At 40.3% G+C, this 27,987-nt stretch overlaps 1 protein-coding gene across 1 annotated transcript in view; it reads right to left on the bottom strand.

Annotated features, from left to right (window-relative positions):
* Positions 1 to 11,653: 11,653 nt before the first annotated feature.
* Positions 11,654 to 27,987, bottom strand: part of ZDHHC8 (zinc finger DHHC-type palmitoyltransferase 8) — a 107,825-nt gene continuing 91,491 nt past the window's right edge. Inside the window, exons 4-11 of the mRNA XM_068412908.1 lie at positions 26,341 to 26,513; positions 25,557 to 25,659; positions 22,220 to 22,311; positions 20,387 to 20,519; positions 19,371 to 19,488; positions 18,528 to 18,637; positions 14,484 to 15,520; positions 11,654 to 12,996 (exon numbers count right to left, since the gene is read on the bottom strand). Coding sequence (XP_068269009.1) covers positions 12,825 to 12,996; positions 14,484 to 15,520; positions 18,528 to 18,637; positions 19,371 to 19,488; positions 20,387 to 20,519; positions 22,220 to 22,311; positions 25,557 to 25,659; positions 26,341 to 26,513 — 1,938 coding nt within the window. The 3' untranslated portion in view covers positions 11,654 to 12,824. The remainder of the gene's footprint in view (positions 12,997 to 14,483; positions 15,521 to 18,527; positions 18,638 to 19,370; positions 19,489 to 20,386; positions 20,520 to 22,219; positions 22,312 to 25,556; positions 25,660 to 26,340; positions 26,514 to 27,987) is intronic.

Raw genomic sequence — 27,987 nt, 5'->3', positions numbered from 1 at the left:
ACTGAAGGGTAAGCACAACTACACAAGTACTGTGTTGGTTAAATACAGCACAAAATTTAGGGAGAGTTTGGCATGAAAGAAAGTCTACATATGTATATGTTATCAGTGATTCAGATCTTGAATTTAATCTAGGTGTTGTGAATCACCCACTAGATGATCCTTCAGATCTCTTTTGACACGAAAAAAATGAGAGAGAAGCTCATTTAGGATGAAAGACTTGTCCTCTTCCCCAGACTCACTCTCTGTAAGCATATTTAAAACTAGGCTTCACCTTATTTAGAGCATAGAAAGTCTTTTACATCACAAAAGATTAATCGATTTCTTAATTTTACATTCATAGTCACCATCTTTCTAACTGAAGTAGATTGAGAGAAATTTCTTTAGTAACACTGGTAACCTGAAGTATCTCAAATACAGCTGTAAGGAACTGCTCTTTCCTGTGACTGCATCTCTTTCCTTACTCCTTTACTAAGGACTAAGCCTCTTTATTACACCGTGACTAAAGTCCCATTAACACTGAGAACTTAAAAAAAATCCTCTTGCAAGGTCTTGTACTTCTTAAATTGTTCCAAAATGGTTGAGAGTGCAATGACAGGATAGCTCTAGGATAAAAGTCTGTCTTCTGCATATTGGTGTTATGAAGCCTTACCTCTGACGGAAAGCACGAGGAAAGGCTTGCTACAGAGGGCAAGAATAAAAACTTCTAGAAAACTCCTTCGGGGGGGGTGTTACCTGCCTGATCTTCAGTTGCTCTAGAATCACATGGGTGTGTGCCTTGAATGCTACAGGCATGGCAGATGTATGACAAGGGACGTCACCCCATCACGTATAGGGTATTGTGTTTTCAGCTTTACATGTCTAACAGTTTATTATCACCGAGTCCCTCTCAGTGTCTGAGCTTTCAGTCATTTAAAACCAGAAGGTTTCACTCTACCAAACACAAAACATTCAGAGTTACAAATCAAAAGACACACCAAAAATGTATTTGTGAAAGGAAAGACCTAAAAAAAAAAAAAGTAATTTCTGAAGTGGTAAACTAGTTGTATTAATACAGTCTCTAGCCCTTTCATTAAGTAAACACATCCAGTTCTGCCCCTGAAGTCATACTCATGAAACTAAGGATTTATAACAGCAATGCTAACACTGCATTATCTAATGTAACACTCTAATAAATAATGATGTATCACGCCAGAAGGGTTTAATTCGAAACAGATGGTCTAAGGAATGGAAACATAAGCAAAGTATTTTACTGTAATCACTATCCACGAAACAAAAGGGGATTTTATATTATTGCCTCAAGGACTGCACCCCCCCCAACGTTTTTGTCTTAGATAACAGTAAACTTTTATTTTGCTAACGAAGCACAGGTGCTGCTCATAACTCACAACAATGAAACAACTCAGGCATTTTTCCTAATCCTGATTAGCAAGCGAGAATTTGCTTTTGCAACAGCATTTGCTGCTTTTGCAAAGTTCAACTGATCTTCCTTTACACCATTTTCTTTACTTTTTTTTCTTTTTTAGAAAGGAAAATAAATTTGTAGTTGTTATGGACTTGACAGTGTTGGTTTCTGTTGCATTTGATAGTAACAGTCACTACTAAGCACTTTATATTTAGGCACTGCAGTCTATGCCCTAAACCCAGCTCTGCTTTTAGGTGCATTGGCAAACCACTAAAAGACCTGATCTGCAAAATTCATTTAGCAGGAAAGAGAGCACTCTGCTTGCAAAATCCTTTGAGGTACTGTGACGTACATAATTACACAGTTGAGGAGACTTCTAGTTTTAATGATCCATTTAATGCTTTACAGGAAATATAAAGGCAAAATTCTAGCTTCCCCAGAATGGATATCCTTTCCTATCTGTCAGGGGCTGTTTCAGATATTCCCTGCTTTACCTCAGAAAAATCACCCTAGGGATGAGCTTGGCACAGGCTGTCTAAACCTCACTGTTCCTTTTTTTGGAAACAAGCGTTTAAATGTTCTGTTTTCACATACAAGCTGCACTGAGGCTGTGTAGGCAAAACCTTGGGATGAAATAGTTTTTGGGGAAGTCACACTAACTACAGGTCTGGAGAACCTGCAAGATAGTCAGCCACATACGTGACATTCTCTGCTGGCGACACGACAGAAATAGCAGCTGCAGCTCAGATTTAGCTAGACAAGCTTTGTGACCACCACCCCTGTTTGAGAGACACTAATGCCCAGGCCAAGCAAAGCACTTGCTTAGACTGCACCTACCTTTAAATACATGAATAATCTTTCTGAAGTCAGCGGACCTTGTCAGCATTGTGCCAGTGTTTAAAAACCCCACACTTTTCAGGAGAAATAGTGAGCTTGACACTTACTTTTCTCAGGTTTGGGGGGTTTTGAAGAGGTAGCATTTTTGTATCTCAAGCTTTTCTCTGCAATGCTGAAGACATTTTTTTTTTCCCTCACCTCTAGTGAAAAACTCAGAAGCCCCCATAAGCAAGTGTTTACTTGAGACTTCAGGAGCTTGCAGCCTTAAAAATCCCAAGCGTTGTGAGCTCAGTCCAACTAGCTTGAGAAGTAAGAAAAGTTAATGGGATATTTAACTGTTTGAACACAGATGTGTGCTTAAGTGTCTTACTGCACATTAGTCACACTGTCTAGTAAGCTTGGTATAAAGCCAGGAGCTAAGAATTCTTTACTATTAATTGCTGTTCTCTTGACTTACTGTGTGACAAACACTTCTGTAAGAAATGGCCTGAGATCCTTGTCCTGGGTGCTCTACAGAGATTGTGTGAGCACAGGCTCCTTTCAGACCCTGTGTGGATGAATTTCACACTGTGTTCATTGGGTTTATACCTCTAGGGAGAATATGAGTGGAATGATTAATTTGTCCCAGTGACAGTATATCTCAAGAAAAAAGGGATGTAACGTACATCTACGTGACTGATGAGACACAGAAATAGCCTTGCCTCTGCCGACAGAGATGATGAACAGAGCATCAGACTGAGCAGTGCTGTCTCCTGACAGCATGGTCAAGAGCCATTGCTTCCAAATAAGAGGAGTTAGTACAGTTCCTATCTCTGTTCAGGGTTTATTTTTGCCTGAGCACAAAATGCAAAGTTCAGGACTGAGGCAACAGAGTCTAATCTCAGTTACAACCACCAGCACCTGGATCCTGTGGAAGTATTGCAAACTGCCATGAGTATAACTGAGACCTGTCCTACAGCATAACACCCACACTCCCACAGTCTGAATCTCCTAGCTGGGAACAGCACATAGTGATGTTATTTCACCTGAGAATTCTTTTTTTTTTTTAATCATCAAGTAGAAAATCATGGAGATCATCTTCTCATATTACAATACTCATTACTACACACATCATCTTTCTGTCTCATTCCCAATACTAATAAGCACAGGACCTAATTATCCCCATTTATAGATAACTTTCTTCATCCTATCTCTGTCCAACAATGTTTGGCAGGCATCCTCAGCAGATTTGAAATTATGTCCCTGCCAAAAACTATCGCTGCTGATGAATCACAGCACACACAATTGAAAGTCTGTGGATGATTCTATAAATATCTACACATACACATATATATGTAAATGTAAGTGTATGTATACATATATGCGTGTATGTATAGCAACTTGGAAATTGCTATACATACAGATGAGGCAAAATGTCATGGTGGCTTTTTCTCTCTTCCAAATGATGTTACTGAGCTCATTCAATCAAATTTCTGCTAATGTATTCATGCATTTCCTACGGAAATTTTAAGGACCCTCAGGTGAAAATCAGCCCTCTGCCTTGAGCTAGTCTGACCACCATATTAGTTTAAGTTATCGAAGTCACCAGTTGTAGGACTCAAGTGATGAATTTATTCTTGAGCATAGAATTAGGCAGTCATGGAGCACCCAACGAGCTAGGCTTCAAAAATCAACTAACATCAACCTGGACTAAAGAGAGCACTGCTTTCACATCCCCATGCAGGGGATTGCTAATAACAGTGGCAGAGGTAATGCCATGCTCAAGGATACCTTTGTTGCTTTTCTCTTGGTCCAGTGATATGGTTTTCACAACACCCTGTGACAATTTAATCTGCTTTCATGAAAGAGCTCTGCCTTGTGTTTTGATCCTACTTTTTGGTAATTTCATTTAACGCTCACTGTTTCTTGTACTGTGGGAAACAGAGATACTCATTCCTTGTTTGCTTGATAATCTTCATGTGCTATGAATGCAGTATTGTAGATAAACAGATACGTACTTCTGTACAACATTAAAACAGACACACACAAAAAAAGATAGGAATTAATAACAGTTTTCTCATAGCAACATAGCTCAGTCCTTGCTCTCAAGAAAAATGTACAAGGCTGTATTTCCTCAGCAGCCCACATGTCAATGGCTGCAAAACTCAGCTCTTGTGTTCTGTGCCGCAACAGCACATTGCAGTGTGTCCCCCCCTTATTGAGGTAACTCCTAACCTACGGCTATTTCTTTTACTGTATTTCTGCTCAGTCATTTAAGTTATTATTATATATAGGTACAACTATTCCAATAAGCAGGCAGGGAAGAGTGGAATTGCTAAATGCAATGAAGCATATGGTCTCTTGGAACGAGGATTGTGCTGTGTGGGTATTACGCAGAGGGTTTGGATTATGAGGAAATATGCAGGAGGTCAAGGGAAGGATCAAGGCAGAAATGTCTTTCATATATTTACTAAAACAGCTTTCCAAAGTCAGTGTGAAAGACCAAGACTACTGTCAGCAACACCCATCACACAAACACCCAAAAATTTCCTCCCCAAGAACATGACCTGGAGTGATGCTTTCATTTGAGGTTAAATATGCCCCAAATCTGCCCTATTGCTCCTGGATATCTATGGGATGCATCTGCTTGACTCCAGCTACACAGTTGATGGCAGAATGATGGGGTTTGAGCCTCTCACAAACACTAACACATTTGTGAGGTCAGGAAGGCGCATCTCCATCTGAGACAGAGCAAAGAGGCACGGAAAGACGTACGAGTCAGCAGTAATTTGTAGCAGAGCCAGGAACTGCTGCCAGAATGCCTGAAGCCCATTCCTGTGCCTTAAGTGCAGACCATGTTTCCAGCTGAACATCTAACTGGTACATCTCTTACTGTCAACCATAGCTTAACACTGGGAGACTGCCAACAAGACAGCAGTGCAAAGCATGTGCATTTTGGTGTAGAAGATTGTGGCCAACAACAGAGCAGTTTGTCTGCATTATGTCATAGTGTATCTGAAAAATTAGTCATAACCAAGTACCACCTATTTATAACTACTTACTTCTCTGGTTTTAAGTCTGTTATTTTAGATATCTGTCAGTGAGACAATAAGGGCTGATCCCAAGACCAGATGGATTCATAATATTCAGGCTGCAAAAATAGGTTCATGCTGTTACTCACTGCATTTACTCAGACACTGCAGTTTCTACAAGGTGAGTTTTTCCTAAGAAAAAGTAGCATTGGTTTGTATTTATAAAAAAAACCCCAACAACAAAAACCTTTCACCATCTGTTCAGATGACTGTACAAGAGAAAAAGCTGACAGTAAAGCTGTATTCCGCTAAACCTCCTGTGCCCAGGACTAGAACTAGATTATAATGCCATTTTATGAGCTTCCACAGTCATCTTTGATCCAAAGGTCCCCATGTGCTCTGCACCTACATAACTGAAAAGTTTTCAACATGAATGCTCCATGGCAGGGAGGCGTGCTTTGCAACTGGCACACACAGGAGCCATCCACCTCATATCCATTGAAGCAGTGAATGCAGGAGGAAACCACTGCCCCGGAGCCACTTACCTGCACACCACATGAAAGGACAAGCCAGAAGGCAGAAGAGCACCACGTTGCTGCTTCACTAGTAAACCCAACTTCTCCCTTGCTTCCTGCCACTCAAAAATGCCTACATGAAGACTAATTATCTAAGTTCTCTGTAGTAGGGACAAACGCTCCATTAAAAATAGAGTTGGCCCAAAAATGGGATGTGTTTATGAAATTCCACTTTCCCCTTTGTCCCCTGTTGTGGGAAAAAAGCTGACAAGTATTTGATTTGCTCCAAGTTAGAGGCTTGAAGAAGTCCTGATGTCAGTGAACTACAGCAGTGAGCTAATTCCTGTGGGTGCCACTCCCAATGGCATGTCGAGTATAATGAAGCTCCATTAAAGGACTCAGAAGTCCCTGTTCCATATCTAGATGGAGTCATGAGTATTGCATCCCTGTTGGCAGAAAAAAAAACAACCACCCTTGGGGGGAAGGAATCAGTTTGCCCATTTGGAAGAATTGGTGAAATGCTATCAATGCCAGTGGGGCTGAAGGATTCTCATTGTCACGGCCAAGAGCCAGTTTTCTCAAGGCCGCATGTTTGAGGTGATTTCTGACGGTTCATCTAAGGTCTCAGCTTCCCCTGAAAGACAGCCCGTCCCCTCCTCCTGCACCTCTCCTTTATAGGTCCGAGCACGGGGGTGCTCTCAGGCATCCCTCATGCTCTTATGTATTCTCCCCTTTCTCCAAACTTCCATCACTGCTTTCCCTTCTCTCTGAACATCCCTTAAAATGCTGCGTCTACCTACCAGTCTTCCATGGCCTGGCACATAATGACTGGCAGAAACACCATTTCCAGTCTATTTTATTTGCTTACACTTTGATAAATATGTTTGGTTTTGTATTTTGCTGCTGATACCACCATTTTTTTTCTACCAACACAGATCAGTTCCATTTAAAATACATCAGATAGGGACACCTGTAACTAATTTTACTTGAATATACGTACACAGTTATGTATAAATTATATACATATGGGCATTATATATATACATATATATATACACATATATATAAGGCACTGTAAAATGTACCATCACTTCTCTAGGACTGTTTTTAATCTGCAAAAGTAGATCATATTTCTTCATATAATTTGAAATGTCTAACCAAGACATTTTTAAAACGTTTCAGGGTTACAGAGATATCAGCTGTGAAATAAGCTTTACTTTAAAATTCAAGTTATTGTGACAAGATGAACAAAATCTATTTTGACAGTAATTCTAATCTATCTATTATATAACTGCTCCTCTCTTAAAAGATATATTCACCTGTACAAATAGTTTCCTTTGTCTCTCCTTATTATGTTCCAAAATGTGAACTGAAACTTGTCCTGCAGAATAAAAAATAACAATAATGGAGAAATGAATACAAATTTGGATAATTTATCCATTACTTAGAGAGAGGAAAGCCAAGATTACTATGAGCCAAGATGTCTTTAAATAAAATGTACTAAAACAAATCATGAGCTTATATAATTCTGTTTGATGTAGCCAACATCAATGGAGCCTGGTGATTACATTTTTGGCCATTTATAAGGTAATCTCTGCCATGTGAAGACACAACAGCACACAAATATGACTGGCCTTTATAATGAATATGCTTGAATGGATCCTTGCTTAATGTAATTAGCCTATATATGCAAATTATGGCATCAGAAATCCTGCAGCAGCTGCTGTTAGGAGGGCTTGGTAACTGTGTGTGTTATAAGCCAGTCTTACAGATCAAACGGACGTATTTTCAAAGACTAGAAACAGAGAGATAGATGAAGATAGATTAAAAATGGTACATCTTTGGGATGCATAAATCCAGATATCCTGGAGGGAATATTTCAACAAATATCAATATAACTTTTTTTCCTCAGTTACTCTGTAGCAATGACTCACAATTGTGCCGGACCACAGGTTTCCTATTAACCCCAGAAGTTTAATAAAAAACAGTACAGAAAACTTCATTCAGTGTTGTTTCATGGATCACTTACCGTGGCCTCACAAGCACGATCCACTGGTCACAACTAGGAGACACTCTTTTAAAGACTGAGCGTATTTTCTACTCTACCATAAGCACCTTGAAAATGAGACTTAACCTGCAATCACTTCTTTTAATAGTTTGTCACCTGTAGATTTTGCACTGGAACTGGCCTTTCCAGTTCTACTGTTTCAGTTCACATCTTGCACAAGTGGAAATGAAAAAGGGCAGTGCACCATGAACCATCTCAGCAAACAAACGCATCTGAGGTGTAACTCATCAGGGAAAACCGGACACTTGAAAATACTGAAGTGACTCAAAGGTTTAAAAAATATATATGTATTACGAGAGCCACAAAAAAGGTTACAGACAGAGCTCCACAAAGCCTGCACAGATACATTCCAACAATTCAAGGTGGCAGAACAGGTGAAATACAGACCATAAAAACGGTTTGACATTAACTTTCCAGACTGTCAGAGACAGCAACCTTGACCTCATCTTTCCCACACAAAAAAAAATATTGAATATATATAGATATCTATATCTCTAGTCTGGACCACAGATACAGTCCAAAGAAAACCACACTGCAATTTCCACATTAGGCTTATAGGAGAACAGGCATCATCTGAGGAACGTCCATTATAACACCCATGAGGTGATTACCTTAGGCCAAGATGACATAACATTAGGCTTGGTTAGCAATTTTAGAACAGCAACACAAGACAGTTCATTTGCTGCACATGGCTACTAACACATAGCTCTGTGCAACCCTTGGAGCTGACTTTAACCAAACTAAGTAATTACATTTGTTTTGTTTGATTTAAAAGAAAATGCAATTGTGATATATTAGGGCAGCTCCTGCTATCACCTTTCTTAAAAATTCAAGACTTGAAGACTTATTTAATATACTTGCTTACAGACACATTTTGAGACTGTATTAATGATCTTCAGGAAAATATGCCACCCTGAGGCTTTTTCCCTTGTTCACTTCAGGTTATGTCTGCATCCAGTTTTGACATAGGGGCCAAATGCTGGTTGTATATCAGTGCAGTATTTGGCCCAGAGTTTCAAAGTCTTTGCTATTCAGACTTTCCTATGAGGTCAACAAAGAAAGTAGTAAAAAAAGAAAATATTAAGGCTTCAAGTAAAAATATTTCCTCTCTCTCCCACCCATGTAGTAAGGTACATTTAATTTCATAATACTCAATATATTATACAATGAAAGATACAGAGATCCAACTTTTCAAGGCAGGTTGTACTACAATGAAAACCTGGAGGCTAAATGGGAGTGTATGAAGAGGGAACGAACAGCTAATAAAATGCAATACGTAATGAAAATTGATGCATAAACTAAACAAAAACTATTGCTGTTTTTTAAATAAGTAATACAATCCACAGCTAAAAATAAAAACATGTTGAAAAGATTTAAGACTTCTGAAACATGAAATAAACATGACAAAAATAAAGAAGCTACTTACAAGATGTGTTAACTTGTGCTGGATTTTCATGGCTGATCCCCACCTACTGTAAATTAGCATCACTTAAATGAGCTTTGATGGAGCCACACCAATTTACACCAGCTGAAGATTTGGCCTGCAGTGTCTGTAAAAACTGAGACTATCTGGGCAGAAGAACCTTACTGCTGATCTGTAAACTGCTTGAAGAACTATACTTTAACGTGGGCTGGATTCTGCCCCAAAATTAGACTTAATAAATAGGTCCCCAGTCCCACAACAAGAGCTATGGAAACACTTACATTTATGAGAAAATAGCTGCAGGGTCAGTGCCTTGGATGGAAATGCGGCTGGATTTGCTGCATGCAATCTCCTGTTAACAGTTCTGCTTAAGAGTACTCTTTCAGAAGATTTGAATAATTTACTCCAGGCTATGTGCACTGAATTATATTCAAACCTCAAAAGGAAAAAAAAAAAAAAAAGACTTTGGTACCATTGTAAACCTATTAACAAGTCGAATGTCTCTCAACTGTGGGCAAAACTATTCACAAAATATATAATCCTTACATCTGAACCTGTAATGACACAGTGCATTCATTCTTTCCTCCCTTACCCCTTGTGAACTATGTCAAAATAACCCTGGATATTAGTGCTTTATACACACAATACTGTGTTTAGTCTTACTGAGAAATTATCTCATGAACTAATGTAGTTAACTTCAAAGGCTCTTTGGCCCTTCAAGTTCCTCAGTAGCTTTTTTGTTTATAAACGCAGGAGAAAGAACAATCAACGTGGAGCATCACTGGGATGCAAATCTCAAATATTACATTGGTGCAAATTTTCAGCCTTACTTGCATGAATTTCATGTACGTATTCAAAGATACATGATAAAATGTGCCCTTGTCCAGCTCCCTAGCCCAAATTCAGTGTGTCACATATCCCCTCTTTTCAGGGCCTACATGACATACACACTTTGAAAAGAAGTAAGTCTTGTGATACGCTATGCACCAGAGTGAATTCCAGTCCTTGAGGAAGTACTGCATCTTCCTGAGGAGTTAACATCAGGGTAGAGTTGCAGATTAATAACAGTTAAAGATGGAAGAAATCTATAAGGCGATCTGGTCTAGCCCCTTGCCCCTGCAGGCTCACCTCTTACAGAAATTTTTTTATGACTTGTCTAAATATAGACTGTCCTAAATAGTCTCCAATACTCTGCCTCGGAAGACTATTCCACTGCCCCTTCCCCTCCATCTTTTCTGCCCCCTTCTAAGTGCAGACCATTGGTTAGCAGTGACAACTCTTTGATTTACCTTTGGTTTTACATCTTTTAACTAATGTATTTGTAAAATTATGATACTCAGTTTCCACTTCATTGCTTAGCCAGTGACATGGTTTTAGCCCTTTAAATCTTCCCATCAGCCAGCTGTCCCGTCTGTTAATACATATTGCTCTATCTGTACCTGATCCAGTTTGCCACCATCTTTCTGGTACCGTGGTGCCTCCAACTAAAGACAATATTCTACATGCCAGTGAGCAAATCTGCATAGAAAGACTATTGCTTCTCTGCTCTGCACTGTCCCTACAGTAGGCATTTAAAATATCACCAAGGCAGTAAAATGCACACTGATTTCTAGTTCACTCTGTCATAACTTTGGCCTATTGCAGCTGCATTGCTTTCCAGGTTTCTCCCTTCAGGCAAAATAGAGCATTACACAGAGAGATTAAGAACTTTCTTATGTTCTCTTCAACCTTCCTCTCCAAAAAACAATGTGATATAGATGGGACATAATAAGCATCTATTGCAGCAGATGTCAAGATTTACCAAATCAAAAGATAAATTTTAACTAGGCAAAACTGAGGTCAATATTTGTCTTCTGGAATAACTAATCTCAACGTACATGAAAACAAGTAATATGTTCAACACATTCTGAATTGCTACCAAATATCTGGAGAGCTCTCCATTATAGTCAAGGACTGAAAAAGGATTCAACCCCTTGAAACAAATATCCTGAACAATGAAGAATTTAGCTTTCTAGTCAAAACTATTCACCAGGAGAACCAGGTGGGAAGTCGAGGTTTTGTATGCTGACTGGCTCAGTGATAAATAATAATTTTTAGTGACTTTGGCAGCAGTCGCTCAAGATATTCTTAATTGCACGCATGATCTGGCTAGTTAGCATTGGTCCATTTCTCAGGACTTTTGACTTCTGAGCTGGTAACTGAATGGGAAAGAAAAGGAGATAGGGAATGGAGAAAAGAAAAAAAAAATCCATTTGTCCCCAAATGAGCTTTGCCAGAGTCCTCAGATTTGTGACAAAAGTAATGCACCCCGTGTTTTTTATAGTAAAGTTGTCTTTAAAGCCAACAAAGTAAATGCAGTTTTCCGGAAACAGGAAAAGGACACCTCAGAATGTTAAATAGATTTGATTGATATTTTAAAAAGTTGTTCCCCAGGGGAAAAAACCCAAACGGAAAATCCTTTGTCTAACAGTATTGAAGACCAGAGGGAATGTGCCAGTAATTAGGCAGACAGAAGATTTATATCCTTTAGATGTATGCTTGGCTCAGTTACACACACTGTAAATTCAACAGATCATGATAACCTTACTGCAGGATTACACAGATGGCACCAGGGCAAGGCAGTAAATCATGTTATTGCCAAAATCCAACAGGTAATAAGGAGGGTGCAGGGAAAGCAGCTGACGGCTGTTTAAAATATGTTCCCATCCAAACACTTCCTTTCTTATCTGCTTGGTTTTGTTTCCGAGTCAGAGAAGCCTTTAAAAACCAGAGGGAGCAAGAGGTCAGTGGAAGATCCTTACTGGTGTTGCAGTCCTTTTCCACGAGAAACGAACACGCGTGTGCACACATACATACACACACACACACCATTTCACACACAGGGAGGCGAAGGGCAGACAGTGAGAAGCTGTTGCTATTCCTTTCTCCTGCTCCCATCCAGGACCAGGGAGCAGGGAGGCTTTTAAAGACGACACGGCGTTCATGGCCCAAGTGCCCTTGCCTTGCTCCTTCCCAGGAGGAGCAACCCGACCTGCAACACCTGGGGGACACAGAGCAGTTCTCATACACACAGACTGCCCAGCACAGGAAGCCTGCTTTCCGTGTCGGTAGGAAAACAGCAGTTGGGCCTCTGACTCCTGCCGGACACATCGCTGGCCAGAAGAACTGGGAAGGGGCATAGGAAAAACTGAATGATCCTGGACTGACCATACTTTTTCACAGCACAAGTTGTACACAATAGGTTTGTTGGACAAACACACGCACAATGGCTTTAGCGCTCTCTTGCATGAAAGAAATCCGCTCTGTGGTTGTGGTGGTAGGTCATAGCCAGTTCCCGCCTGTCGGTTCAGGAAGAGTCTGATAGACTGTACAATTTTATTCCCTCAAGAATAAGGCTGCAGCTGGTTTTTGGCCAAAAGAGAAAGATGAAAACAGAACAAACCCAAACCAAGAAAAGGAGAGTGGCCGGCTGCTGCTGCTCCTTCTTTGTTGTTATTTGAGTCTTCACAGTGCTCCTAGCTTCATGGCTGGCTGAGTGGATGGCTCTTTATTTTTAATTAATTTTATTTTACACTGAAATTTCATAGGTTGTTCCACCAACTCCAGACACCTTCTTAACGTTTGAGTGTCTAGCAGGGCTGACAGGCGTCCCCTGGGAACTTGATGTTGAACCCAACCTGGATATTCCTTTTGGCTGTCCATTTATTTTACTGTGAGGTGTCTTCAACTGCATGTCATCCCTGCATCAAAAGAAATAACAAAAGATGCAATGTTAGTGACCAAAGTGTGATAGCAGAGTGGCTTCATTCAGGATACACAACAATCCCTGTTACCCTGAGTCCCAGTGTTGCAAAATATTCAATCATGGGAGCAACCTGGTTGAAGCCAATATACTTGATGAAAAGCCATTGAAATGAGAGAATTTATCTGGCCATTAGGCTAGTGGATCAGACCCCAGTAACAGCTGTTCATTTAGTTACTTGCTTAAATGCTTTGTTCAACCAAACTAATTGCATAAGCATTTGTAGGACACAGGAGGGTCTAAGTGTCACCACTGTTGACCTTAAGCCAAACTATGTCTTACAATCAGAAATAAAATACTCAGAAAAAAACACATCCCAGTTAAATAACCAGTTAAACAAAATTATGTTGCTCATCTCTGAAAGACATAAGAGAGGTGAAGCGTAAGACTTCTTTATGACAGAAGACAAAAACTGAATCAAGTCAGGAAGCACTCTAGGATGCCTGTAATTAAAGACCATATTCCAGATGGACTCTTTAAAATAGTTTCCTTTCTTATGACCTACTGCCAGGGAGCACGGACAACAGGCTTTCCTCAAAAGATCTTTTAAATCTAGGCCACTACACACTAAAGCTTAATGTGGCTTGTCCCCAAGGCTCATAAAGTAATTAGATAAAAGCCTACCAAAGAACTTGTGTATGTTCAGGAAGTGCCAGCACAACCGGGGTCTGCTGTATTCTCACTTCTTACTCCTGCACAGTGGATGTCTGCTTGGGTTTGCCTCAGTCTGAAGTTTAAGACTGGCTCATGCCAGCAGCAGTGACTGGGGGCTGAAATACCTTCCAGAAGGGAACACTTTCTGTCTGCCTGTAAACCAAGGCAGCCTGAGCTATTTCAGACCACCCTGACTTTTTCTGGAGGCTGAAGGGTTTGATGGATTAACTACATTCAAAAGGCAATTTCTTTCTTTACGTGTGTCTGCAAAACAAAACAAACTACCCCGGACTTTTACACAGCTCTTGACAGGCTCAGAATAGCTCCAAAAAAACTAAAAGCACTTTTTCTGTGGCAACCTGGTCTGACAGTTGTACCCTGGAGCTGGAGCAGCAGGTCCATCAGCTCACACCAACCTGGCTTCTGCTACGCGTTTAGACTGCAAATTAAAACAGCATTATTTTGTGCATAACAGGAGGGGTAATCTGCCTCATATCTTGCAAATAATTCTCCAATTCAGATAAGACACTAAATCACTCTGATTTCTACAACTTAATTGACCACCTTTAGTTCAAGTTACAGAAAATTTGCAAACATTTTGTCGTGATGAGGTTGCTATGAGGGTGTCGCAGAATTGAAGAGCGCCCACAAACCTCCCACCCTCACTGGCCTACAGCAAACACGTAATCTGGGTCGTGCCTCCAGCGAAGCGCTCTGCACTTGCTTGCAAACAGATTCATGTTGCTAAGCAGCACCTAAAGCAGTACCTACCTTTGTGCTCCCACTGATTGCACCTCTGTAATTTCCACAGTGTTTAGAAACGAGACAGCCTTCGGGCCTACATAAGAGGGTGACCTAGGCATCCCTGTGGGGGACGACGGGACCTGGTGGCCTGGGGATTTGTAGGAGCCATTGCTCACCCTGCCCTGTAGTGCTTGATGGGACTGGACATTATTATTGGCTAAATCAGCTTGCAGAGAGGTTGTGGAAGTCCTTGGTGCTCTTGTCATTGCACTTGAGAGTGAAGACACTGAGGACTGCAGTATAGGGTTCCTTGTGCTAAAACTGGTAGCAGCCATCAGATTGTCTCTAGATCCGTATCTCATTGCCATGCTGCGTGGGTCTTCAGAGAGCGTGCTGACTTGCTGAAGGCTGTAAGAGCTAGGGGTGTCATAGACACCTGAGTCTGCAAACACTGAGTCAGGGTGTGAGTGGAGGAGCTTCTCCCTCTCTTCCATCTCTTTCCTCTCCTGGATGGATGCCATAATGGTTTTGGAAAGGTTATCATAGCGGACTGGGGAGGGGTCTCGCTGATGCGGAGCTGGACCCCCCAGCACTGGGCTGAAGCTTTGCGGTGGTTGGCGTTGCAGCTCATTCCCCCGTAGATGGCACATTTTGGCTGATAAATATGGAGAGTGGTACCCAACGGAGCTGACCGCTGAATGGGCGATGCACTTCCTCCCCGAGGGTGACATGGGGTTTAGCAAACTGTCATATGAAAGACTCCCATTTCTGTTTGACAGGGAATTGGGAGCAAAGATGCTTTTGTAAGGGGTGGAAGCCGCCCCTTCAGACTTTATTGGATGAAGGGGCATTTTGTCTGTCCCTGCCCTGCCAGCAGATTTCAGGCTCAGGGATCGTGAATTGATGGCAAAGGAATCTATCTGGAGTGGGGAAGACTGATAGGTCTTGTGGAGAGAGCTCTTCCTGTAGCTGGGGATGTCCAAGCTGGGTTCAGACTGGTAATCAAGGCTCCTGCCATCCTCTTCTATTAGAGCCCCTTGACTGTGTCCCTCCTGCATGGTGATCTAAAACAGAGGTGAAAATGAGAAACAGAAACCAACGACACGTAAGTACAGGTTTGCTCTCCATGGTGAGTGCATGGGAAGAAAAGAGCTGGAGGTCTTCTCTCAGATTCTCAGCCCAGCTATGACACAGGTTCGTTATAAGGAATCTCCTAACTCCTGTTCAGCATATGGGTAAACACCTTAGAAGCAAGGATGGTTATTATATTATTGAATAACTATTATATTATGAATAACTATTCATAATAAGTGCTAAATAATATTTGACAGTAATAAATATGGACAGTCAATACATGGACACTGAAAATACAGAATGCAAGACCTTCTAAACTGAGACTCAAGTCTCAGTCAAGGTAAATCAGATTGTAATCTGATAATACTGCCCTTGGAAAAAGCACTTCAAGTTTTCTACAAATAGCTCTTGAGTTGAGGCATGTCTGGTTTTGTGTGCTGAGTCAGTAATACCTTAGGCTTCATTTCAACACACTGGGGACCAGCACACTCCTATCCACTTTACTCAGAGCTATGAATATTCAGTAATTCTGAACTTCTGGTCATAAGTCTTCAAAATTAAGGACCTAAGCTTAATTAAAGCAGAGAGGCTCCTTCCCACCATTTAGACAACAAAATGAAGCATTTTTCTCCTTTTTTATTGCCTGTGTAGGAGGGATTAACCACATCAGAGAAGGAAACATAGGCCATAATTTATTTATGTGCATTGAAAACAGATAGGACTTCCCTTTTTTTACTCTATGAAAGATTGCTTACAGTTCTGTTCACTTAAAATGCCATTCTGTGCTAAGCAAATAATTTTTGCTGTTATTTTTAAGGAAGATTTTGCCAAAATGCACAATACATTGGCTATATTGGCTCTGCAAAAAAACCCTGTTATCATCAGTCACATATTTAATCAGAAATGCAGTCAATGCAGTTTGTTTTTTATCTAATTTCTTTTAAAGGAAAATTATCCAAAAAAAAGCATAACTGGCAAAAATCTGTTTTATTCTAAATTTTCCTTCAAGTTTTTATCTTTGAGCTAGAAGACAGGGAAATATGCAAAACAGCTCACTGTCTTCTACAGCATGGTGCTAAAATTGGCCTTCTCTGGAAAAAGAAGACCAAATGACAGCCTGTAAAGGAGAAGGAGAAGGAAAGAGCAATGACATAGCTTATAAGTGTATTTGTGCTACTTATCCTTGTGCCTCGATCCCTCTTTCCTAACAGCTTTCACTACTCAAAGGCAGAATTATGTTGACAAGCTGAAGAACTGATACAGAAGAGACAACATGATATTCCTCATACCAGCTAGTCTCTTTCCCTCTGTACCTTATACTCAGATATGGCTTGGCAGACAAATACATGCCAGCCCTTCAGCTCACCAAGTGAACTCATTTTTATAATATTCCTACTTGGCTACTAGAAAGTTGAGACTACTATAAAATTGGACAAGTCCTCAAAGCTGATTGTATGCACACCAGTCAGCCTATAGTAACAACATCTTTTTAGGTTAGGATTGAAACAGCAACCCTCAGAGTGAAGATGCTGTACCCTGTTATCATTTCATAGCACTGCCCAGTCTCCTGGCCTAATCAGAACCTATCCTGTATTTATATTGCATCTGTGGCTGTGTACTGAATGAGTAAAAGAAGCTTGCCTTCCATGGCTCTCTGACTTTTGGCATCATGACCTAAACTGTTGCTTACACAGCTCAAAATTGCTAGCTGATGCCTGTAAACAGAATATCTTGAAATGGATGTCAAGCCATTTTTCATGTAATAAAGTGAAGATGATAGGATATTAAATGTTTTGGATACAGTGAACACACTGTTGTTCTTACGTTCCCTTTCACAAGCCAATCTTTTCTTCATTAAGTGGACATATCCAGAGACTAAGTTTTACAACTATTGCAGTAAGTCTAAAACTCAAACTTGGTAGCTGGAATTCCACCATCTATCACCATCTGTGTTTTCAAAACGAAAAGGGTACTAGCAAAGTTTTCTTCACCATTTAAGGAACATTCTGTCTTATTCCAGTGTTGCTATAGTCAATTATATATCTCTACCATATTTTCGTTCCCTTACTTATATCACCCCCTTCTTGTTATCACAGGGGTGACATTGGAGGAGCTGATCAAATTAATTGTAAGAAAACTGCATTATGTGTGGTACGTGTGTTTTAAGGGTATCTCCACTGGTGTATGAAGATTTGGATACATATTGCAAATGCACATGTTAGACCATGCAGAACTGCTGTTCTCAGGTCCTGGGGGGCCAAGGAATATCTGCAACATATCCATGAGAAGTAAGGGAGAAAACCAGTTTTGCACTCTGCTTCCAAAGGAAACGGTGTAAACTCTTTCAAAACTCCTAAGCAAAAGAGAAAACAGTCAAAATTCCAGAGCAAGTCTCTAATTGTTTGGACCTCAGTTTTCTTGATAGCAGGAAATTATGCCAAGTGTTAGAAAGTTGTTTTTTTTTTTCTGTTATATAACTCAAATGCGCTGAGAAGGTGCTCAGGAAGGTCAAACATGAGGAATCTTCCATTAATTTTAACTAAAATATCTCTTGGGATGCTTTAAAAGTAGTTTCTGTTTTGCAAACTAACATCTTAAGGAATCCCTGAGCATGTTGTCTGTTGGCTAAAGGGTCTGATCCAGAAAAGTGCTAAGCATGCCCAGCTCCCTCTGAAGTGAATGGGAGTTGGCACCTATGTCAGGAGAAGCCAATGGGAGGTGACGCTTCTCAGCATCTCAGGATCAGGCTGAGACACTGGTAAAGCAGCAGTGCATGCCTGTCAGCAGGACAGACCTGTCAAGCTCAACAGAGGAAAGCTGTGAAAGCAGACATGTTTTCAGAAGCAGCATAGTGAAAGCATACACTATAGCACAACAATGCCAAGTGTTGTTATTTATTTTTACACTCTGACATTCACTGGAGCCCTGCAGTGAATTTATCCTCAGCTCTATGTGGCTTGGTGTTAGCTGGGAGCAGATTCTCCCAGGCTGGCTCACCTGCTCAGCTGTAGCATGGTAGTGGACTTTGGGATTGTTGCTGAAAGCTGGTCGATACTTGTACATGGCAGGTGTAGGAGGGCTGATCAGTTTGGGTGAAAGGCCACCTTCTGTAAAAGAAAAGAAAAAGGACTTTCTATTAAAATGTGTGGACAGAATGCTATCATCCCTAATTCCTTGCTATCCATGGTCCTCTGCAAACAGATCCGTTCTGGAAAGAATAAAACTTGCAGTCTTTTTGTGCAGAATTCCACCAAAATCAATGGGGCCCCTGTGGAAATAACAGCATGTTGCTGCCAGATCAGCAATCTAAAGAGAAGAAGAAACAAGGTATAATATATTAAGTGGGGGTGACATATTTTGCTGAGTAGTAATTTTGCCATAATTTGAAATACTAGATATTTGGGTTGAATTCAGCTACTAGTTTTGTCTGGGGAAAAAAAAGAGGTTTTTTCATAGTATCAAAGCTTTAATTTCACATTTTCATAAATTAAATAATTCAGTTTGTAATGCTTAAGCATTTCATACTAATATTTCTGATTCCTTAGTTCAAAATGACATTTTTCATTTTAAAATTGATCAAAAATTTAAGAAGGGGCTTAAAAGGGTTTAAAAACTCTGTGAAATGGAAATTAAATATCTAACCTAGGCTTGAATGAACCACTTCAAGCTGACTTTTCTATCCCTTTCCTGCTGTTTATTCCCCTAGCTCAGAGCTCTTGAAAATACAAAAAACCCTTCACCCAGATCCCATTACTGTTTTGAAAGAATACCAGAAGCCTTTTATAGAGGCTAAAATATTTTCTTACTACTAAAAATAAAACACTGATCATGCAACTATACCTTCGTTGGTCCCCAGCTGCCCTTGCAGCTCAGAGTACTTGCTTGGATCTCCTTTGGGTGGGAGAGGTGGTTGCACATCCATACTTTTATCCTCCAGACCTTCCAGGCTAATTTTAGACTGAAAGCAACCAAAGAATCAATCATTATCCACAACTTGGTTAAATAACAGGATGTGTCAGAGTGCTGGTTGTACCACAGAACAAGAATGACCTATACCTATAATGACAAACATGATTTAGCATCCTCTGCAGACAAGGACTGTCATGTGTAAAATTAGCATTGTCATAATAAGCCAGTGTAATTTTAAATGCACTATCCTAGTCTACTTGGCATGCTAAATAACATTATCATCATGCTAGTTAATATATGGTAGAAGACAATGGTGTTTTCTAGTATTTTCTAGCAACTTCCCAGACAGCTCTCAGCAAGTAACTGTCCAAAGAGTGTAACAAGTAACTATCAACAAAACTCTTGCAAGGTGGCATATTTTGAATCCACTGCTTTTTATATCACTAAACAAATCCTTCTCTCTGTTTCATGCCAGAAGAAACTGAAAAAAAGAAGAGATAAGAGAACTCAGCTTCTGAGCTAACATTCCTTTCACTGGACCACAAGCCTTCCTTCAGTCTGGAAGCTCAAAACCTTCTCTGAAGTAGAACAGCTGACCTGGTGGTACAAGGGTTCCCGCAATGTGTTACATTAGTTAAAATTAATTTGAACACCAAGAGATGGCAACTCTTGGGACAAAAAGTAACTATTGCAAAGAACAACCACCTCTTCCAAAATGCCCAGAGGCATTCTATTATAGAGCTGCAAAAAGGGCTGTTACTGGATCAAGAGCTCCTGTTACTAAGCCTGGGTTACTTTCAGAGCATGAAGTATATGACAAGGAGTCAACCTCTACCATTTTCTCAAAAAAATGCATCACCTCAAAGAGATTTTCAATGACGAACTAATTCCCAGGCTTTATAATACTCAGTCCATGCTCTTCAAAAGCGGCTTGAAGGCTGACTTACCTTGCTCCGGTTGAGGTTGGCTTGGATCCCATTGTCACTGATCTTCACTGTGATCTGTCGCTCAGATAAATCAGGTCTGAGGAAAGGAGGCTTCACACTCACAGCTTGCTTTTTCTTGGGCTCAACTATGTACCTGATTTAATTGTTCAACAGTCATCATTAAAATAAACAATAACCTAAGAACAAGGCATAGAGACAAGAAAATCTTCCTGCTTCCAGGGTATGATTTAAGAATGTGTCAGAATCTAGGTAAGCAAACTCCATTTATTTCAGTGGATGTAATAATTAAAAAACAATAAAAAGATAATTTTTTTTAGTGAGCAAAAGGACAGGTTGCATTAAAAAACCCAAGCATTTTTTGAAGCACTGATGGACACGAGCACAGTTCACATGAAGAGAGAAAGAGAGGCCTACCACCAATGGAAGCGATTTACTAGATCTTACCTAGTTAACATGACAGCTTCCCTGCAGTAGAAGACAGTGACTGAGGGAATAAGACCCAGCACATGGGGAGTTAACATGGAGAAGATGATATGCTGTCAGTCCTAGCTTACCACACGGTGACTTGTTTCTGTAGTGTGTTTAGAGTGTTCAAATAAATGGAGGTAAAAGAAACAGACAGGTCTGCAGGAAGCAACAAATCTAAAGGGAAATGGCTGACTTTAGATATCTGATTTCTTTCCAATGGACTGGAATTCTGTAAGTGCAATTGGGCAGTGGCTGTACAATGCATAAACATCAATATGCACACAAGCTCTCTCTGTTTTATCTAGTGAATAGGACATTCTAGTAGGGATGGCTCAGTGACTTTCAATATCCAGGACATTTTGAACAGGTCTTCACAAAACACAAACATTCTGCTTGCTGAAAGTCTGAGAATAGCCGTGATGATACTACTCACACCCCTCTCTTAACAGGAGTGTCTCCCAGCTTCTAATATCTGGCTCTCAAAGTATCTTGTCCTGATTTTCAAGTTTTGGTAAGTTTGAGAAGCAGCTATTATTTCGGTGTCTTCACTTCAACACACGTAACAGACTTTCAGAACTTATTTATTGCATAGTGAAGGGAAAAAAAAAGAAAAGGCAGATAATAGTGTCAGGGTCTGGAATTGCTCAACACCCTGAAAAGGCTCAAATAAGTCTTCCTGTAGTACCATTATTAACATGTTTGCAGGCTGGAGAGCTCAGCACCTAGGTTATTTATACTCCATCTGATCTATTACATTAAAATCCTGACTTCAAAATGTGAAACGATAAATCCATTTCCCCAAAAATAGAAAGCCATAAATAAAATCCCAAGTTCCACGATGTAGACCTCATTGGAAATCTGTTTTATGATAATGAAAGTGCCAGTGAGATTGAAAACCACAGCAGCCTTAAATTAGTTTTAAGTCTTAAGGAGAAAGGATGATTTTAGATTCCTTCCTTTTCTCAAGCAGACTAGAATACCTGGACATTGACTGTGCAGTGCAAAAGGTCATGTGGGGAGTATGATAACATACTGAAACTTACCTTGTTAGTGAAAGCCACTGGATAAACAAGTTGGTGAAGATAAGGGTATCAGCTCTTGATATAATTTGACATGCTCATTCCAAATAAACATTTCTGGGACAAGGGTTATGAATTACATGAAGAAAGCAGCTGCTTGGACAGGTTACAGCCATGCAACAGTGAAGCAGCTATCACAGTGCTCTGCCTTCAGGAGTGTTTTGTGTTCCTTCCCTGTTATTTCATCAATGGTCTTTCACTCATGAGCCCACCCAAGCACGTTTTCTTCTTCTGTCCCAACAACTGCTCTACCTCCCTCATTCCCAGTTGAAAGCATTTCTCTTACCTGGGAGCCAAGGGGCTGCAGAGCACATGTTCCACATTTCGACAGCATCCTCGGGTAAAAGGATTCACTCCCCCACGGAATTTACCTGTCACCTGGAAACATATTCAGGACAGTGCTCAAACCTCTGGTTAAATAAAAGTCATCATCCAACCCGCAAAAAGCCAAGAACAAGTATGCTTTGCTCTGACCCCACTGTCCCTCCCAAACAGATCGTTTTTCCCTGAATGCTGCACTTCCTCTCTCCTGCTCTAACATACCACCTCCATCAGCTGCTTCTAGCTGGGAGGCACACCAACTAGAGATCCCTTCCAAAAAGGGCAGTGAGCTCAACGTGACTGTGTTTCAAAGTGGCCAGGTTCACCTCTCCATTCTGCTCCTGCATTAGATTCGTGCCTGCTGTCAGCCAGACATCCTGTTTTGGTCCCCTTCGTTCCCCTGTCACTTCCACTCCTCTGCCTTGGCAAGTCCCCTCCAAACAAAGAGAATGTCAATTCAACATTCACAATGCTGGATGAGAGCAATGTTTCCTCTCTATCAGCATCCCATCCCCAGCAGCAATCAGTATGAACCAGCCTTATGTGGGGGGGTGCCAGGAACTCCCTGGTGATTATGATGTTTGCTTGGAAATGAGCTAGTTTAATAAAAGCCAAGCCTCATTAGACTGGTGGGATCCATTCAAAGCTTCATAAGCATTATAAAGGGTTTGTACTCTACAGGCAGATACTTGAAAGTAACCATATGGGGATAAATACCAATAAAGCCAGAGAGATTAATAGTGGTTGCCATTAAAAGCATTGCTGTTGCTGTTTGCAAGTAATGCATTTTAAACAACTCGTAGTCCTGATCTAGCAACAAGTTTACGGAGTACCAGAAATACTTTAATTACTTGCACGTAAAATAATGACTATTAAATTATTTTGCAATATATTATGCTGGCCTCTTTGATATAACACAGAACTCTTTAAAAGGCTAAGAGAGAAATGTTGGAAGTTCTGAGTGTTGGAAGAGTAACCTGATGACTAAAACATGAGTCTGGGACATTTGGCACATCTGCATTCAATCCTGGGCTTAAGCTGACTTGTGCCAGATGCAGGCAAAGCACTTCATATCTCTGTGCCCATTTTCTCAAACACAATATGAAAATAAAATTTCTCTAACTCACAGATTACATTACTAATTATATCAATTTGGTTTCTAAAGTAGTTTGAAATCCACTGACAGAAAGCAGTCTCAGAAGGAAGGATATTTATTTACTCTATTCAGAAACTAAAAATACCAGGATATGAGCAGATGTTGGGTTATGGGTTATTTTGATTCCATAAAAGACTTTCAGAGGCATTCAGAAAGATCACAAACATCTAACCTCAGCCACTATGCACTCCTAAATCCCAGTCTGCCTACTATGAATGCTCAAAATCTACGAACTCTGGAATGAACAAATACCAAAAAGTCAAATACTGAGACTGCAGGAGAAAAGTGCATGTTTTAAAACAGTGGCAAAGCCAGGTGCAGATCTCATATCCATCACTCCTGGTCTGGTGCTTTAATTACTCAGATATGCTTCCTTTGAAAGTGACCTGAAGGCCGGGAACACCCATCCTCCAGTTACAGATAGGCAGTACATACGACTAAACACAAATTAAGACCAGATTATATTTAAATTTCAGAAAATGGCATGGGAAGATGAATTAATCTCAAGTGGTTTGGTAGCTCAGGAAACCAAACCGAGCTACGATGCATTTTCCAATATTTGTTTCAACCAAGTTAAATGCAAAATTCTCAGCCTTCCTAAATGTTAGTGTAGCCACAAACACAAGAAGTTAGATTTTACTTTTTTTTTTTAATTTAGATTTTTCCTTCCTCCTTAGCCTTAAATTTTCATGGACAGTTTTCACCACTGTACAAAGACAAGCCTAAGGCAGACCATGATTTGGGCTATTAGACTGAAATGCCCTGGGTTTCATGCACTTGATTGTTAGCACTATAAAATGTAATACTTGGCCAAAAACAATTTAAAAATGAAGAGCAGCTGATTGCAAGCAGGACAGAGAAAGGCATTTAAAGATCTACAGCTACGGTAAGCTCGCTTTGTTCAAAGGCCATGTTAGGCAACAATTAGGGATGACTTCAGATTCTTCGCTTATGTAAACCTCCCACACTATTCTGGATAAAAGTTTTCATTGTCTCTTGCAGGACAGGAGACAATCTCATCCCAGCTTACGAAGGCCTGGCCTCAGACAGATGTCTTCCACTCTTTCTTACACTCTGCACAACAGCCATACGAGCTACACAAGCACGAAGCCATCAGCCTGCAGGACAGCCAGAACAGCACGCTGCTCAGTGAGAGCTAGAGAGAACACATGGATGCAAGAGCAGTAAAAATGCATCTGGAAAAAAAAAAGTGAAAAAGAAGTGTGATGTGGAAAAAAAAGTGAAAAAAACCCAGATGTGTGAGAGGTGCTTTGGAGCTGGAGCTGTGAAAGGGTAAAGCACTGGAATGCACACAATTCATTAGCCTTGGGAAGAAAGCTGAAAATGCTGTGTGCAGCTGACTGGCACGCTGCGTCACCCAGCGTCAAACTTTCTAACTCGGCTACCCCTTACCAATGGCAGGGGCATGCTATTGATTCCGTGACTAGATCTCTATCACCCGTATCATGCCATTGATATGCACAGGCATATAGGTCTGGATCACCCTCATAGGGGCTGTCAATTATATACACTTGAGTAACTGTAGGGGAACTAAAGTTGTACAGGATTTTTGGCACAAGATGTCATGTTGGCACTTGGTTTGGAGAAACAAAACAAGTGAGGTCCAATAGCCTCTGTGTGTGTGTGTGCACATACGCATGAGAACAAGAGAGAGACAAAGAGAGCAAGACAAAGAGCTAGCTCAGATCTTATTATGTGCAGTGTGGGTTAGCTGGGGGAGTTCAAAATATCAGGAGACAGGGCAAAAGCATGATTTAATCTTTTCCTTTCTTTCTTTCATTCAATCTCATGATTTGTTCAGTCTGACTCATAAAGTTTGAACTTCTGGGGCTGACAGTACTCACCACATAAAACCTATTTCAAGGCCATGAGTAGATTTTAAATGGTAAATAAGCCTCGGATGATCCTTTGTGGTTAGAAGGCGGAAATCTTTGCTTGTAGCGCATTCAAGAAAAAAATCTGAAAATAAAAAACTAGGCAGTCTTCCTAGATCTTCACAAAAGCTCCTGTAAGAGTGTTACTGCTAAGATTTGGATCATTTTTTGCTTTACCCAAGCTGACTTGCTGATTTTCCTTCCCAACTGAACATCTTAGCCACAAACACAGACGAAGGATTGCTTCTTACCTGTTCATTCGTTGTGCGCCCTCGGGCCACTAGAACAATATGGAAGCCAGTGAGACCAATGACTGGAATAAAGAATAAGCCAGCCACACACATGACAGCCATTCTGTATCCAGGAGTTAAAGAAACTGGGATGAGTGAAGGGAAAAAGAGGCTATGAAGAAGAGGGAGAGGAAAAGCAGGAAAAAAAACATCTTGGAAATAGGGAGGGTGTCGCTCACCTTTAATTAGGCTAACTAAATTTTATCTCAGTCAAGTCCATATGCTCCTAGCCTGGGTCCTTATCCTTGAGATGGTTAAAAAATAAAGCGAACTCATTGATTCTAGCTCTAACCACCTTGTAAAGACCATTCTGCACTATCTATCAACAGCAGCAGCACCCCTCAGAGCCAGGGGTTTGTATTACACCAGCATGCAGGGGGGCTGCTTCCAGGGCAAACTCTGCTTTAAAATACAGAGTTTTAAATACAGTAAATAGTATCCAACAGTTTAGAGTCACACTCAATTGGAAGTAAAATTTGGGGAGGCAGCATATCCTTCTGCTGGGTTGTCATGGCAAAGATTGAGATAGGCAGAAGGTCAGCTACAGTTTTGGGGGTAATCGATGGTTACACAGGTCAGATGGGTACAGAGGAAAACCTGCACTATGCATTGACAGGGGAACGGCAATGGAAAATCAGGAGAGGAGTAGATCTTCACCAGTTCCAGGAAGACAAATCTTCAGATTCACTCTTTCACATTTTCCTCAAGGCCACCTTGAGTCTTGAAAGCCCAAAACCAAGGATACGTAATGGTGGTATGAGCTGCTCCCAGCTTTTCCATATGGTTTAATACGAAGATGAGCCCAAAGGTGAATACTCCAACCATGTGCGTACTTAAGGACAGCAAGAAGAGAAAAAAATAGCGGTAGTTCCTCCGTCCTATGCAATTGTTGACCCATGGGCAGTGATGGTCAAAATCCTTGTAAAGAAAGGGAAAGATGGAACAATATCCAAACCATGAAAGGAAATACATTGTCTTAGAGATAAATCTGAACCATCATCATGCAAAATTAAATCAGGCTACTTCTGCAGCTTCACAACTTGCTACACTCTCTTTAAAAGGCTTTTCTTAGGACCAAGTGGTTTCTGTATCTATGGATGAGAGGTACTTGAGTGTTTATAGGGTTTGAAGAGAGGATATAAAAAAAAAAGACAGGCTATTTATCCGCTAGCAGCAGAAGCACTAATTTTTTATCATCCTTAGCATTAGGAAACAATTACAATGAAGTTCTTGTAATCTAGAATGTTTTGAAGATGCAATACTGCTGCAGCATTCTCTGCCCCACATTTCTGTATTTATATGAAGCTGAATGAATCCACTTTAAACAATGGAAATCACGAAAGATACTTTTTTACCAAGCAGGTCCTCAAAGAAAAGCAACATCTGGATAAGACACGGGCAAAGTTCTGCACAAGTTCATTAATAGTTATGAACCCAAACCAAACTATTTGTCTCAGTCAAAAGTTTGAAGTGCCTCATAAAGTCAGATCCCTGTTAACAGGAGATTTAATAATGAGGGCAAGCCACAGACACCTTTCAAGTGTCTTTACACAGTTTTATAAGCATGTAAATCCGCTGTCTTCAATGGGATTATTCTTGACATGAAGACAAGATCAGGTGCAAGAAATAAACCCTTCTTATTTCTGTGTTCTTCAGAACAGATATTACACATTCATTACATCAACAAAGGAATTATTTTTTGTTTTGTGGTGAGGCTATTTTTAAACATTCCTCAATGATGACAAAGGGGGTTTAGTATTTTTAAGTTTTGCACAATATATTTACCAAAAATGTACAAAATACAAGAAAATGGATTAGAGCTTTCTCAAAGCACATTAGAAAATGACAGGGGCAATTTAATAAAGATAATTTCAAGGTATATCTGAAATGCTGATATAGCACATGTCTATTATGCAAATCTGGTTGTATGCAGCCCAAAGTATCTATCCATTATGAAACTATATAAGTACCCCCTGCAAACACTTCAGTAAAGAAAACAAAAATCTAACTACTTTTGTCACAGATTCATTTTTGGTCCCTCTGGTCACAGCAGGCTTTAGGTTTTAACTGTTTTTATTTCTGCAACTATTGTTGGTTTTGGTTGTTTGTCCATTTTTATCAGATTAGCTCAAAAGTTTTATATTTGGGAAAATAATTTTTATTGCCCATTCTAGACTGAAAGTGAAAAGATGTGAATTACAACTCTGAATGGGTTCCACATGGAAAAGCCAGTAGAGTCACTCCTATCACTGTCTCCAAGCTCTTCTAGAATAGAGAGGTGAGCAGGAAATCACATCACAAAAATCAATAAAGCATGCTGTTTAAGACTGTGATTTATTGATTCAGAAGTCATTAATGCTTTTTGCCTATATTCATCCACAGCAGTCATAAT

Source organism: Nyctibius grandis, chromosome 14 (assembly GCF_013368605.1).
Source record: "Nyctibius grandis isolate bNycGra1 chromosome 14, bNycGra1.pri, whole genome shotgun sequence".
In the NCBI taxonomy this organism is placed as follows: Eukaryota; Metazoa; Chordata; class Aves; order Nyctibiiformes; family Nyctibiidae; genus Nyctibius; species Nyctibius grandis.
The sequence above is the reverse complement of the archived record's forward strand: the minus strand, read 5'-3'. Positions and strand labels throughout refer to the sequence as shown.